The sequence below is a fragment of the Protopterus annectens genome, chromosome 6.part0 (assembly GCF_019279795.1).
Source record: "Protopterus annectens isolate FY-2018-M chromosome 6.part0, PAN1.0, whole genome shotgun sequence".
NCBI classification, from domain to species: Eukaryota; Metazoa; Chordata; order Ceratodontiformes; family Protopteridae; genus Protopterus; species Protopterus annectens.
Window position 1 is genome coordinate 331,477,707 of NC_056737.1, and position 16,489 is coordinate 331,494,195.

The 16,489-nt window shown below is 39.6% G+C and overlaps 1 protein-coding gene across 1 annotated transcript in view; it reads right to left on the reverse strand.

Moving 5' to 3' along the window:
• The window catches only part of LOC122804302 (F-box only protein 27-like), a 643,152-nt gene that overhangs the window by 208,001 nt on the left and 418,662 nt on the right, over positions 1–16,489 (reverse strand). The window contains exon 5 of the mRNA XM_044074092.1: positions 6,344–6,497. Coding sequence (XP_043930027.1) covers positions 6,344–6,497 — 154 coding nt within the window. The remainder of the gene's footprint in view (positions 1–6,343; positions 6,498–16,489) is intronic.

A 16,489-nucleotide genomic window follows, 5' to 3' on the forward strand; every position in this document is an offset into this window, starting at 1 on the left:
AAATTTCCAAAATATCATGCTACCTCTACAGGATCTCTGGTTGTTTTTCTTGTTACAGGCTCCCTAAGCTTGCCAACAACTCTTTCTACTTTCTGTTGCCTAAGTCATTGTGCTCTAGAGTTATCATAAAAAAAAGTTGCTTAACAGCAATCTTTCTATACTCACACATATTATCCAGGTACTCCTTAATTTTCTCTTTAGCACTCTGCAGTTGCATCTCTTCTTGTTCTGTGAGATTCTCCTTATTCTGCAATACTTTCACCTTTGTCAGCCCCTCTAAACAATTCCTATTACTACTTAACATCTCTCTTTTTCTCTTATTTCTACCATAATTTTAAACCTCAAACCTCACTTTCATTTTATCCCACTCACTACCTATAACTCCCCATCTAAAAGTAATATTCCCTGCTAAAACATGACTATTTCTCCCCACATTTTCTTAAGCTCATTAATAGCAGTTCTAGGGAGGATATAAATACATGCCAGCGTAATCCTCCTCCATTGCCATTAGCGCCTCACTATCACAAATCTACCATTATCACCTTTTTCCCACTTATATCACTACTGGAGCTCTCCTAGCAATTAGTATCAAGTACTCTCTTTTACCTTTGTCCCTGATACTCTGCTGAATAACCATCCTGAAATTCTTTATCAAATTCATGCATTCACTTATTTCTACATTTGTCTCCTGTAGCCCTGCTACTTACACTCTACATTTCTTTACATAATTAAGTACTCTTATCCATTTGTCTATACCTGTAAGGCCATTCATGTTTAAAAATAATAGGGATAGTGCAGACTTTATGATCAGAAATTATTACTCCAACCTATTATATATGGCAGCTTTTTTACTGTCTATTTCCAGCGTTTGTGTTACATTTGCCCACTGTTTGGCAGGTTGATCTTTTATACAGTCATTTCTTGTCATCTACATTTAAGCCTATGTCACTTCTTACAAGACTTTTTGTTTTATTGAAAACTCACAAAATAAAACAAAACACCCCAGAACACCCAATAACCTAACTTAAAGCAAATACCCAAACTATGTACATCTTCAAATAATGAAATTTAACCCTCCTGATAGGAACCCAAATCAACAACTGTACCCACAAGCATTAACTAACATTTTTAACATTAAAATTTAAGGTGCATGCTACAGACTGTGCTTCTACTTACACCAATTACTGTCTGTTCTTGTCTTATGTTTATTCCCTCCCATATGTGAAAAAATGCCGTATATACTTTCAGAAAACATTTAACATTTAGCCTTAAAAAGTGCTCTGGCTTTTACTGCCTGCCTGTAGTCAGCTTGCCTCCATGTAAACATGTGAACATGTGTTATAGGGCAAATAAAAAAATGAGAAAATCTAAAGGTATTACTGCTCAATGCTAGGAGTCTAAACAAAAAAACTCCACTCCCTAGAAGCTGTCTTCAACCTAGAGAATAATGACATCTGTGCATTTACTGAGACATAGTTTAAAACTGTGGAGAACACACCAACAGTGGAAAGTTATAATGCCTTCCACACATTTAAACCAGCTACTTCGCAGGCAGGGACTAAATATGAAGGTATCTCTATTTACATCAAAAATAAATATACTTCAAGGCTGGTCAAACAGGACAATGCACTTGAGCTGCAACATACTCAAATCACCACAGGCAAAATCTAATACCACTTCCACTTCCTTGCAAGCTTTAGGTCCCCCTCAATAACCCAGGAAACCCATACCATGTATTTAAACTTATTAGAAATACTATCTAACCCAATACCATATTCATGGGTGGCTTTAATTACCCCGCTATTAACTGGGAATCCTTTATGACACCAAACATACATGGACAGAGATTCTTGAATTTTGTAACCACAAACTCCCTGGAATAGATATAGTCAATGCACCAATCAGGGGTACAACCACACTGAATCTGGTCGTCACTAATATGGGAGAGTGCTGCACATTCCCTACTGTAATGTCTTCCCTGGTATGGTCAGACCACAAAATGGTCAACTTTGAAGTAAAAATATAACTTGGACCCCCAGCTAAAACTGAAATATTCAGAAACTACTCTAAGGCTAACCTCCTGCTATTAAGTGAGAACCTGGCAACATTTCAAGCCTCGATAAACCCTGAGAACACTGTTGCCTATGCAGAACTGTTCACAGAAATCCTGTACAAGCATGTCAATAGCTGCATAGAGGCAGCTGTACCCACCAAGAAGTAGTACAGAGCTAACTAAAAAAAAAACAAGCTACCCTGGTGCAATCACAAAATCAATAGTCTGTACAACAGAAGGAAGAACATCATGGCAGAAATTAGGAGGTGCAGCACCAAGCAGGATAAAAGCACTCTCATCAAACTAAACAAACAACTCAGAGGATAAATAAAGTCTACCAAAGCCAAATTTCAGGTAAGTCTAGTCTCCCACTCTAAGGACAACCACAAAGCATTCTTTAGCTAGGTCCACAGCCTAAAAGGCAATACACAATTGTGTGCAAAGCTCAATGTAAATGGAGCCAGCTATACAGAGCAAGAAGATATAGCAAACCTTCTGTCTGATAAATTCAGGTCCAAATTTACCCTTCTCTCCCCCTCAACCTTCCCTCAGGAAATACTATCAAATATAACTCTCCCCTACAATCACTAGGGAACAGGTCCATAATGCTCTCTCTAAGACCAATATAGTTGACCTACTAGTCAAGGACTTAGGGACACACACAGATAGTAATCTACCTTTGACTATCACGTGTCTACAGTAGTAAAGAAACCATTCTGTGTTGCACAACTTATAAACAAAGGTATGGCATCTATGTCCAAGGAAGTCATTGTTCCACTGTATTCGGCATTTATCAGTCCTATCATTGAGTATAGTGCCCCCTTTGGTATATACCTAACCAGGCATATCCAATAACTGGAACTTCCAAAGAGGTTCTTCACTAAATGAATACAGGGTGTAAGTAAAATGTCCTATGCAGACCACCTCAAGGCCCTATCTCTGTACTCCACCTCCTACAGGCTTTTGAGGGAAGATCTATGCCTGGCAAACAGGGCATTGTTAGACCCCACTTTGATGGACATCCTGCATATCCACAAAACAAACAGCACCAGAATTACCCATTCTAAAGACTTAAACCTTGCCTGTGATATAAATAGGACCTGCTGGAGAGACAGATATGTATCCGAGTGACTACTGTGTCTATGGAATAGGCTCCCCATCCATTTGAAGCAGAGTTCCTCCCTAACCCAATACAATTCATCCCTGGTTCAACACCTATGTCTCTGATGCTATAATGGACACAGGCAACCTGTAAATGGTTCATCTCCCAGGCCCCTACTTACACTTATCAAGGGTATCAGAACTTGTCAGAGATTTGGGATGCATGGTTAAGTTTAAAAAGGCCCTTGTGGCCATTAGCCTAGTAAACACCCATGAACCTATGAACCTATAACCTCACATTTATTCAGTAATTTCAGTGTTGCTGGTCTTCTTCCTGTTCATCTCCATCTCCCAACCAGAGACTCCAGTTCAACTCCAAGGTACTCCCACTTCTAGTTAACTACTGTGTTTTTTCGTTCTTTCAAGCATTTTCCTTCGAAAAATTAGAAAGGGTTTCACTAGCAAAGTCTCTCTATGAATTTTATTACTAGAGTAATGGGAAGCAGAGTGCCCTTCTGTTTGATGACTCACTTTTTGTTAGACAAATGTTTGTATTTCCTCCTTAGCATGTTCTGCATGAAAAATTACTTTGATCCTGGTGTACAGTGAATAATCATTTTCCACAAACATTCTGCTTTCTCCACAGTTCTGCCCTTCTGCCACAGTTTTGTCAGTATCAGCTCTTTCTGATAGTACCTATTACAAAATCGAAGTTACGGAACTTCGAATACCATATGGTCGACACCATATGATCGAAGTTCTGTAACTTCGAAAGTTAAAAAATAAATAAAACAAACAAAACGTACCCTGACGGGTTAAAGCAGGGGGGCAAGCCCCCCTGCACCCCTGCTACTTAAATATACCAACTCCGAGATCGCACTTGAACTACGGTGAAGAAAGGGAAGATTTCCCTTTCCTACACTGTACGGAGTTGGTATATTTAAGTAGCGGGGGGTGGGGGGGCTTGCCTCCCTCCCTACACCCTTTACTTTTCTGTGATTTTTTTAATGTTTATTTTTAACACTTCGAATTTTCAATTGTTCGATCATTAAAGGTCGACCTTTAGTGATTCGAACAACTGAAAATTCGATGTTCCAATAGGAACCCGATATCAATGCATCTTTACAAATACAGGTCTTGTCTGTCTTCTCATGGCTAGGTTTGGAGCATACATATGATGTGCCCTTTGAATTAACAAATCACACTGTGGAATGCCAGCCCAGTTGCTTATTTGTGCTTTCATAAATGTAATACAGTCTGTTCCTTCCAGTTTCTCTGGTACAGTAGAACATCTCAAGTTTCCATACACGCGGTATCCTCTAACTCTACCAGTCCTTGAAAGAACTTTACTTGAGCAGTTTTATACTCAGCCAGTCGTCATTTTAACATCTGATTTTTGCAGTTTTATCAGTTCATCTGAATAGCTGTTTAAAGCTTCTTCCATTTTGTTCCAGCCTTTTGTTATTTGAGTTGACATACTCCTTCAATGTTTCATTTATTTTTAATAGACTGAGCACATTTGATTTATTTTTTTCCTCTAGATTACTGGAAGCCATGTCTTGTACCAAAGCTGGAGCTTGAAATGCTTTTTGTTGAACAGCTGCAAGATTCTTCCCATTCAGTGTTTTTTCTTCACCTTTTACTTGATTTTCTTTCAGGCTCTCTAAGTACTTACTGGCCAGTAACCAAATTTACTAAAACTGACAGGGTTACCAGGTCTTATCCCTCAGTTTCTTTTCAAACAATGGGAGCGTTGAAATTAAGTGTACAGCCATCTTGGAAGTTCCTGAGAAGAGCACGCTTGACAAACATCCATGAGTAAAGCAATACTAGTTTCATGACCTTTATTTTTACCCTAACTTACAAATGGTGTCCATTCCCAACATGCAATTAGAAACCAAAAGCACTTACAGAAATTAAAGTATGGGAATGGAGGATTCTAGACAAATTATTGTCACTAGTGAGTGAATATACTGTTCTCACTCCCCTGTTGTGGCAGCTTATCTTCCTGATGGGCTGAGGAAACCAGGAAGAGCATGTGGCATATGCACTCCTCCTTACTTCAACTAGGCAATTACAGGGAACCTTCAAGCACCCTGTGGGCAAGGATGGTTAGGACACTCAGCAGGACCTACAAACGTGTCCATTCTCTACCACCTAACTCTTAACTGCTAAGCAAATGGATGAGCTGATAGGTCTTTACTTTGTAGGAAAGAATGGGACACAGGACATTTCTCTATGCTGGGAATCCCTACCTCTTGTTATCATGGCACAATGGGCCAACTGGTTGAAGGATATGGATCCACTGGGATTACAGGAGGGGGTTTAAAAAACAGATGTCCAGCTCACAAGTCTGGGCAATGCCTCTCATATCAAAAGTCATATGTACTGATTTCTAAATTGAAAACTGTATAAGTCTCTTAGCAACCCACAATCACGGTACATTTAAAACAGGCAGTTGGGTAGCAATTGTGTTTACCAGCATAAAAGTATGAAAATAATACTAAACTGGTATATTTTGCCGTACAGAAGTTATATATATCATTCTCGGTTTATTATCAATGATCTTGCTACCACTGCCAGGTAGTTATCATACATTTAATTAACACAGATGTCAACTGCAAGGTTTTTGCAGGGGCTTCACCCCAAGGTAAGGGATCTGCCCCCACACTCGTAGTTTCTAAATATACTACTTCTGAAATCACATCAAATTAGAGTAAAGGGAATCATTTCCCTTTTCTATGACTTAGCATGACATTTGAGTTAGCATATTAGAGATCAGGGTAGTGATGGTGCGCAGCCCTCAAGCACAACACTTTTAAAACTCTTAATGCAAGTTTAATTACTACAGTAGTCAAATGGGTGGACAGGATAGTGTAGCCAGCAGTGCAGGCCTTGGTAAACTGAGCTGTGGCAAAATCAAAAAGATCAATAAATGATTTCATTAATATACATTAGTAGTTTCTGATTATACAATTAGAAAATCCTCCCTTCACTTTCTAACTCATAAACCTACTTTGTCAATTAATGGTTAAATTTTCACACATAAACATCGCCTGTAAAGAACAGGCACAAGCAGTTTATTATTATTTTAATAAGCTGCAATGTGTAACTTGCAAGTTCATATCCTGCTTTACAAAGAATACAATTTTCAGTTTTGTACTGCCTATCCAAATACCAACAGTATACCTTCCAAATCTTCCAGTCTGTTCTCACGGACTACAACTGTGGAGTTTGTAATACGAGATCCATAATGTCCAGCCCAGAACTGAGTGTCCTTTCCTCTATGTAGAAAGCTCACATAACGTACACCAGACCCATAATCACGGAAGACACAAGACACCTACATGTGAAAGTAACAAAAAGGTTAAAAATGGATTTCAGTGGATTTTATTCTGAAAATGGAAAATAAATATTCTGCATTTCAGTTTGTAGAGTACACTTGGCAAAAACATATAGCTTGGCATTCATTGTTGTTAGAAGTCAGAAGTAAAATATTTTATCTTTTATAAACTATGCAGTTTGTGAAATTTATTATCTACAAGCAGGTCAAGAAGAACTCTTGTATGCAGCTGTCTCTCGTCAACAGGACGTTCAAGATAAGAGCAAGGCCGAGGAGTTATCCTACAGGAACAGAATGTGTGAAATATGGAAAACAAACTGTCAGCAGACCAGCTTCAAAAGAAAGACTTATTACTCTGGCAAATTTTCTGAACTGCTGAAGCAGGCAGAAAATACACTATAAAGATTGGGACTTTTTATTTTGTATGAGAGACTGATTTTTATATCCTTACAGATCTGATGCTGTAAGCTGAAGTACGGCTTTGTTATTTGTGTATATCTTTCACTGTTAAACTAGATGTCTACTTCGTATGCAAAGTAAAGAATGTCGTAACAGCTGAACTGACTCCTAGTTTTCATTGAGTAAAGGTACAGACTACCTGAATAGTGTAGTGCAACTTTAAATTTTACACTACAGAGAGTAAAAAATGTCATTCTCTATAATCTCTTCTATAATTTTATACTTCAAATCTCATACAGTTTCCGAAATACTATTTGTAATGTCTCCTATGGGTTTATTAGTCAACAGTGCAGTATGTTTGATGAACATTGCTGAATAATGTGGCAAACCAAACCAAAAAGGAAGGAGATTCTGTTTCATGGCTTACTGAACCACCCTTGTTTGATGCCTAAACAAGTTGAACTTGACTTAAATATCCAAACTGTAGAACCAAGGTTTCTTGGTTATTCAGCTGGGGTGGTAAATAGTTATTGCTACTGCAGACCTGCCGTACAATTTTCTAACATCCAGTTGCTCAGCAGATTTTCACTGTGAAGGGCTTTCTTTTACTTACAGACTCTAATCTTACTTCTGCCAACTACGATCATCTTACTTTTGCTCTCTTTGTAGACTTACTAAAGGTTTTCAATAAATGTAATCACTCCTTCCTCCTGAACTCCCTATAACACTTCAACTTTGCAGCAACAATTTTCTTCAAACAGATCCAGTTCACTGAAGATTAGTACCAGATTTATCTCCAAAACATCCAGTTTACTTGGGAGTCTCCCACAAAGATGCCACCTAGTCTCTACCTTTATAAATACCTTTCCCCTACTATTCTAAAGTGCCAACACCCTTATAGGTTCATACTAGGCTAATGACCACCAGGGTATTTACAAGCTGAGCCTTGCAACCCAACCCAGTTTTGTCCAAGAGTTCCTTGGCTGCCTACATGGTGGGTTATCTTAGTAAAGACGTAGCTGTGTGTGTGTGTGTGTGTGTGTGTGTGTGTGAGGGGTATGTAATAGTTTGGGATTAATTTACTTACTGTCAACCTCTGTCCATCACAGACATGAGGGCAGTCTGGGGGTGAATTTGCAAATTCCTATCCAATAATCCAGGTTTCTTTTGAACAGGGTCAGGGATAAACTCTGCTTCACATAGATGTAGAGCTTATTCCATGGCATGGGAATCCTTTGAAACACATATCGGTCCCTCCAGCGGGTTCTATTTATGCTGCAGACTAAGTTCAGGTTCTTGGATCTAGTGTTTTTAGTGTTGTTTGTCTTGTGGATATGCAAGAAATTCATCAGAGCTGGATCAGTAGACGCTTTATATTCTAAGCATACATCGCCACTCAGTAACCTGTAGGAGATGGAGTACATACATAGGACCTTAAGGCGATTTGTGCAGGACAGGGTATTCATATCCTGGATTCTCCTGGTGAGGAATATTTGAGGGCATTCCAATTGTTGCAAGTGCCTGGTTAAGTACATGCCAAACAGGGCACTGTACTCAAGGATGGGTGTGATAAGGGCTGAGTAGAGTGGCACTATTACTTCTTTGGACCTGGATGCCATACCCTTGCTTATGAGTTGGGTGACATAGAATGATTTTCATACCATCTTGGCTATGTGCTGGTTGAACACCAAATTACTGTCTATATATGTTCCCAAAATCCTAACTACCTGGTCAACTCTTAGAGGTGTTTTATTGATGAAGTAATTAGCTTAGGTGGACACTTTCCTAAAGGGCATTATAATGTATTTCTTTGCATTGAGTTTTAATCCATGGCTTTCCCACCAGTCATTTGTTTGTGTTAGACACTCTTGTAGGATTTTGGTGTTGTGGGAGAATTTATGATAACTCCTACTTTACAGTCATTTGTGAACTTAGTGAGCCAGAAACCTTTGACATTAGCACTGACTTCTGAGAAGCAGATGCCAAACATGAGTGGGCCCAACACAGACACATGGGGTACTCAGCTGGTGACCAATCTCTTGGTGGAGGTGGTCTCATCAACCCTGACTTCTTGGGTCCTATCTGTGAGCCAGCTGGCAATCCAGTGAGTTATGTACAGCTTCTGAGAGTTTGTCAACAATACCTGAGTGGGGTATTGTAGCAAACCATTTGGCCAGGTCACGGTAGGCAGTATGCACCATTTTCCCTGCATCCATAGCCATGGTGATCCTCTCAAAGTAGTCTATCAGGTTAAGAAGGCAAGATCTTCCATTAACAAAGCCAAACTGACATGGGTCCAGTGTTGGTAGGTTGCCAATGTTAATCATTTTGATGACAATCTGTTCTATAGATCATGTTTTAGGCTATTTAGAAGGTGACCGGGGATACTGTCAGGGCCTTAGCGAGCACCTCTGGGACCTGCTTCCTGTTGAAAGTTGGGGGGGGTGTACTAAAGGGATTTCACAGGAAGGAGTGGGGGAGTGAAGTTAAAGCTAAATTTATCATCCAGTAGATTTCTATATCACCCTGGTCAGTGAAGGTTATGCCATTTATGACCAGTTCTGAACACGGCTGAGCATTACCTTCAAGATTCATGACATATCTGAATAATGACTTGTTATTGTCATTAGACTGGAAGGCTAACTTGACCTCATAACTGGCTTTGCTGGACTTTATTAGACCTATGAGTGAATATCTTGCTTGAATCAGATAAATGTTGTTAGTTAAGGATTCCATCAGTGAGGTTTGTTTTTAGTGTTACATCTGGGCTTACTTCTGGAAGGTACGGTGGCCTCAGTGCAGCCATTTATGTTTTACAAGGTTTCTGTAAATAATTCTGCATAGGTAACTGTGTTCTCGGGGGTTTGGAAAGCCATGAATTTTGAAAAACTTTGACAAACTGTCACTTAATAGGGAATAGTCTGCTTTAGTAAAATTCCTAACTGTTAAGGGTTCAATTGGGTTTTCTGAGTTGATTTTTATTTTGAGGGAGACTGCTTTGTGGTCTGATTTCACCAATGAGGAAACAACATGGGTGGAAGCAATGCTCTCCCATTTTGTTAAGTACTGGGTCCAAAATGTCTGATCTTCTGGTTAGAGAGTGCAGCATCCGATTCAGGGTGTTTGCGTTAATAAAGTTCAGGAAACATTGTGCCTGTGACTCAGAAGCAGTGTAAGTTTCCCAGTCTACAGAGCAGTAGTTAAGAGTATTTGGATGAAAAGTGAGCACCTCTAGTAGGTCTAGGCAAGAGTTGTGAGCTTCATGGGTCACAGAGGGTGACCTGTAGCTGGCCAGTACTAGGTAAAGTGTTTGCTAAAACTTTATCCCTCCCCTTACAGCCTTTTAGGCAATGTCAAAATGACAAGACTACCAACATAGCAAAAAATAAAATAAAACTCAAAGCAACCTTAAAATGTTACTCCTCAATGCTAGGAGAATAAACAAGAAACTCCACACCCTACATGCTCTTCTTACTCTGGAGAATGTAGACATCTGTGCTGTTACTGAGACTTGGTTTAAAACCACAGAAAGTACAACAGTTCAAGGAATTACACAGGGCTCTAGCACCCCAACAAGAGAAGGAAATAGGTGCAGCTGAAGAAGAATGGCAGTGCCTCAAAACAGCATGTATGAGGACTACAGAACAAGATGTGTGGCAGAGTTATGGAAATAAGGTACATACATATAGCTGGTGGTGGAATGCAGAAGTCCAGGAACTCAACAAAAGAAAGGAGTGCAGAAAAGAGCAGGAGACAGAAAAGATGAACCAGACTAGAAAGGAATACCAGTTGGCTAAAAACAGGCTAAGAAAGGAGTTGCAGTTGCTAAGAACAGTGCATCAGAGGCAGTCTACCAGCTTCTAGAAAGTGGCTCAGTAGATGGCACAAAGAAATTATATCAGGTTGCAAGACAAAGACAGAAAGATAAAGAAGATAGTCAGACACCCTTTATAAGGGATGCCAGCAACAACCTGCTCATCAGCCCACAGGGCATCAAAGGCAGATGGAAGGAGTACTTCCAGCAGCTTCTGAATGAAGAAAAACCCCACAGAAGCTGTAGTACCCCAGACACAGCCTATGATGATAGAAGAAGAGGAGGAGCCCTTCATAGAAGAAATAGGAACAGCACTAAGGAAAATGAAGTCAGGGAAAGCAGTAGGCTCAGATGAGGTCACAGCAAATATGATAAAGCAGCTGGGTGAGATGGGGAGAAATGGTTCCTGAGGGTACTCATAGCAGTGTGGACAGAAAGGTATACCCCAGATGACAGGAGAATAAGCATAATCATGTCAGTGTACAATACCAAAAGGGACATCCACAACTATAGGCTGGACAGAGGTATCAAAGTCCTTTCACACTGTATGAAAGTTCTGGACAGGGTGACTGATAAATGGATATGCAGTGGGATGGGAGATGAGCAGTGCAGATTCAGATCAGGATGCAGCACAACTGAACCAGTGTTTGCAGTGAGATAGAGAGTTCAGAAGAAGCCACAGATGAGGAAAGAGTCAAAATGGGCATTCCTAGACTTGGAAGAAAGCATATGACAAGGTCCTAAGAAAGCTGATTTGGGCAGTCCTGCATTGGTTTAAAGTCTGAGAAACTATGGTAGAATTACTGCAAGCTATGTACAAGGACCCAATGACTCAAGTACGAACAGTGTTCGGTTTCACATAGGGGTTCCCAGTGGGAGTGGGTGTGCACCAGCATTCTTCTCTAAGCCCACTGCTTTTCATACTGGTGATGGACTACTTTAGCAAACAGGTTGGGGGAGAGATCAACAAAGTTGCTGTATGCAGATGATATGGTATTACATGTAGAATTTGAGCAAGAATTTCAGCAAAGGATAGGGGAATAGAATGCAAAACTGAAGGCACTTGTGATGAAACTGAATACAGATAAAACTGGTATTAGCAACGAATAGGGGAAATCAGAAGAAACTAAGAACTGAGATAGCAGGGAAGACAATGGAACAGGTTAACAGCTTCAAGTATCTGGGAAGGGTGGTTGAGGAGAAGGGAAGTCTGAATGAAGAGGTCAAAACTAGAATCAGAGGAGATGCAGCCAACTGGTACAGAGTTTTAGGTGTAGTCTATGACAGAAGAATGTCAAAGAAGTTGAAAAGTACAGTGTACAAAACAGATATACTAAGTATGTGATTGACATTTCATGGAATGTTCCCTTTACTCTGAGGTATAGTGATCTCAGATTTGGTGAGCTTGCCCCCTTACAAAAACATGTTTAAAGGAAAAGAGTGATGCTTGAGATTCGCTCTTCTGAATTTTCAATCTTTTTTTTTCAGGACTGTCTGCACTTGGTGCTACGCGTGCCAAAATTTCAGTAGGGAGCCAAGTCCAGCTCATGTTATGATACCATCCACAATCATCTACAAACAGATATTAACAAACTACCTCAAACATTAACAGAAAAACAGCTAACCCTCATATGCACCAAAACTAAGATAATGTTCTTTGGCAACACCACAAGACTGCAGTCCATCCCAAACTGCCAAACACCAAAAGCAACTTCACAGCTGAGTCAGTCAACTCTTTCAAACACCTAGAAGTCACACTAGACACCTCATTATGTATAATTCACCATATCAGCCTGCTTAGAGCTAAACTTTCTAAATCTATTAATGAGTGTCAACATATATTGGCATTCCTCTCTAATGAAGGCAGGCCATTCACAAACAAACAAACCCCACAGCCCCATTTACAAGATGGTCTTTTGGCCTAGTTTTCTAAAAAAAACTCTAAATTTATTGCTCATTTATCCTCCCTTCCCTCCCCACCCCATTCTACAAACTATATCTCCTTACCATAAGCAAAGTGGTTGACTACAAGAAAGAATCAGTCTTTATGCACTAGTATTCAAAATCCTACACTGTAATTTTCCTCAGGAATAATTACAAAATCTATGTCCTGTATTCACTAAAAACAATGCATTTATTTCACACAAACTAGCAACTTAACTTTCTATGTCTAACCATGCCTTCTCTGTAACTGAACCCAAACAATTGGACAACCTGCCAGGATAACTGCCACTTCAGGCCCACAATAATCCCACATGTGCAGAAAACAGTCACATGCTCTTGTTTCTCCAATCCTGTTACAATACAATTCAGTTTCCTTGTTATCATCCAAGACAAATTTATTTTAAAATGTATTTAATCTTCCAGCAAAATTGAAAAAGATTTTGTAATAATACTCTACTGAGAATATTCTATCTGCTGTTATTCTGCCTGTTGTCACAGATTTTCTAAAAACTACCAGACTTCTACTGAAAAAACATAAACATACCTTAAAAACATAAATAATGTATACAGATGTACTCTTTTGGAAAAAAAAAAATGTGCTTGCAATAATGTCCAGTCGAATTGCAGAATTTAGTCTTCATTAACCTTTATGACTCAGGTACTCTGCACATGGTCGGCAGAGAAGATAAAACTTCCATGGCTACTCTTACACCTCCTTCTAGCCATGATATCCTGTGCCTCTAGTCTCCATTTCCAGTTGCTGTGCAAGGTGCCAAATACAAAGAATATGTACACCTTCCTCACAGAGATGAGGAGATGAAGGGGTGGGATGATGAACATAACATATATGTCCCTCGCCAGGTCAGGATAAAACAGGTGAGCATCATGGGTTCCTGTTCAAACAGCTTTATTATACACAAATACATTAGAAATGAGATTAAGTAACTTTAACTTATAAACAGATTAGCTATCATGAACATGGATGTTAACATTCTGGCTGCACCTTCAAAATTGCACTGAAGCTAACACGTGCTTGGTATTTATATGCACACACACAGAACTTGAAATGCTTCTTAAAGGTGCAACACACCTGTTATTCTACGTCCTCCAGCTTTCAGAAAATTTAGACATAAATGATTTTCATCATGCAATTATCCAAAGCTAGATAAATTTATACAACTATGTCCAAGTTGCTGCATAGTTCACACACGGCTTTCAAATGCGTCTATATCATGTGACATAAAATTTGGGATCTGGTTTAGCAACTGGAATTGTCTCTGCTGACTGTCCATTCTGAGGAACACTAGAATCATCTGCCGGAACAGTATCAGGAGTCAAGACACGTTCTGGAACAAGAATATCATCTGGATTGCTTTGAGATTTAGAGTCTTTATCACAGGTTGTTGTGTCTTTCGGCTTTTCCCGGTTAGAGGTCGCCACAGCGGAACTCCGGTCTGCTAATGATTGGCAGTAGATTTTTACGTGCCGAGTTGCCAGCCTTGATGCACAACCTTCAACGAAGGTACGCCCATTCACGCTTGTCTCCACACAGAAGACACTAGCTGAGAATCGAACAGGATAATGTCTTCCTGTGAGGCAACAATGCTACCGCAGCACCTGATTCCACTAGAGGAAGAAGATATCTGCGAATTCTCCTGTACTCCACACCCTTGGATTTAACAAAAGAGGATCTTGGCTCTGTGCAAATGCTCGTTACTTGACCAATCTGGTCAAAACGTTCTGCTGTTTGCATCCTCACTGTCTCTTCTTTTTCCAATATACAAAGAAATCTGCTCGACTTATCATAGCTGGACTTTTGGAAAGAATGCTTTCTAGATAACTGGGCTTTGATTGGTTGCTTTTAGCTTTAGGCCTCAATAAACTAGAACTGATAGGCAATGTTGTTCTGGTTTGCCTAGACAAAAGTCTCTGAACAGTTGAGCCAAGAATATCATCACATGGTATGTTTCTGAGACTGAGTAAGTAAAAAAAAAAATTGGTATTAACATGCTTTGAATTCTCAAGTAATTGCTTTGCACTCTGTACTGCACATTCAGCAAGTCCATTCGATTACAGATACTCAGGACTACTAGTAATATGTATGAAGTACCATTCTTTGGAAAATTTCTGAAACTTTTGACTAGTGAATTGCGTACCACTGTCAGAGATTAATTTCTGTAGACTGCCATGGACTGAGAAATGGCATTTCAACTTAGTGATGACTGTGATAGAAGAGAGAGTAGGTAGTAGATCGATCTCGAACCAATATGAATAAGAGTCTACCAGTACTAAGTACTGTTGACTATTCCACTCAAATATGTCAGTAGCTACAACTGACCAAGGTAGATCGGGGATGTGATTAAGCTGAAGCAGTTCACTGCAAATGCACTTTATTACTATTACATGCTGAACAAGAAGAAAGTACTCTATCAATGTCTTTCACCAGAGAAGTCCAAAATACTAGTCCTCGTGCTCTTCTCTTAGTCGATTGGAAACCCGGGTGATCACGATGCAAAATCTGGATATATTCTTGTTGTAGGGAAGCAGGAACAACTTTATGACCTTTGAAAATAATACCATTTTCAATCAACAACTCATCTCCGTAAGGAAAGTAAGACTGCACTTCATGTTACACTTGATTGTTTTAGACTGATATAGTGATTGAGCTTCTGCAAAACTACATCAGTCATTGCATGATCATGTAGCTCATCGAGTCTTGTGGTAGGAAAATTATGCACTTCCATGACATCAAAGTCAAAATTCTCTGCGTCAAGCTGTTCTGCTGTATTTCTGGGTGATCTGGATAAGGTATCAGACAGATAAAGAAATTTCCCTTTCGTATAGACCATCTTGAAGTTGTACTTTTGCAATCTGAGCATTATTCTTTGTAATCTCGCTGGAGCTCAATGCATAGGCTTGTTTAGAATAGTAACTAATGCATCTCAGTCTGGGTAAGTTTTCTAGATGCATAGGTGGCTTGCCTTCCTGAAGAATAACTGCACCTAAACCAAATTTCAAAGCATCACAGGTAAAAGTTATATTGGTTTGTTGACCTCATAGTAGTTTAATGTTGGAGGAGTAGCAATTTTCTGCTTAAGAACTTCAAATGCCATCTAGTGTTGCTCTAGCCACAACCATGTAACATTCTTGCATGAGCTCTCACAAAGGTGCTATCAACTCACTGAAGTCTGTTATAAACTTGCCTAAGTAATTGACCATACCAAGAAAATGTTGTAGAGCTTGCACATTATCTGGTGCTGGCATTTCAAGAATGGCTGCTTGCTTGGATGGGCTGGTCTCAAGCCAATACTTATAAACAAATGACCCACATATATAACTTCTGAAAGTCTGAATTTGCAGTTTAGAGGAGTGAACTTTAAGTTCACTTCACGTGCTCTGTCTAGAATACTCTTAAGATTTTTGCCATGCTCTACCTCACCACTGCCTCTGACCAAGACACCATCTACTATTATGGCACACGGATAGTACAAAAAATTTTGCTCCGTTGCATGCTGAAAGACTTACTTGTAGAATTTATCCAAATGACACTCTGAGGAATCTGCATCTTCCAAACGGGGTACTGAATGAAGTCAGTAATGAAGATTTGCAATCAAGCATCACTTGCCAAAATGAACTCTTTGCAACTAAGACAGAAAAAACAGTAGCATTCAGTATGAGGGTTGTGACCTCTTCCACTGTACGCATGAGATGATGCAGTCTCTTCAATGCTTTGTTCAAATCTCTTGGGTCGATGCATATTCTGAGTTCATCTGAGCCTTTTTATGAGCTGCTACCATAGACAACACCCATTTGATAGGTTCTGTAACTGGACAAA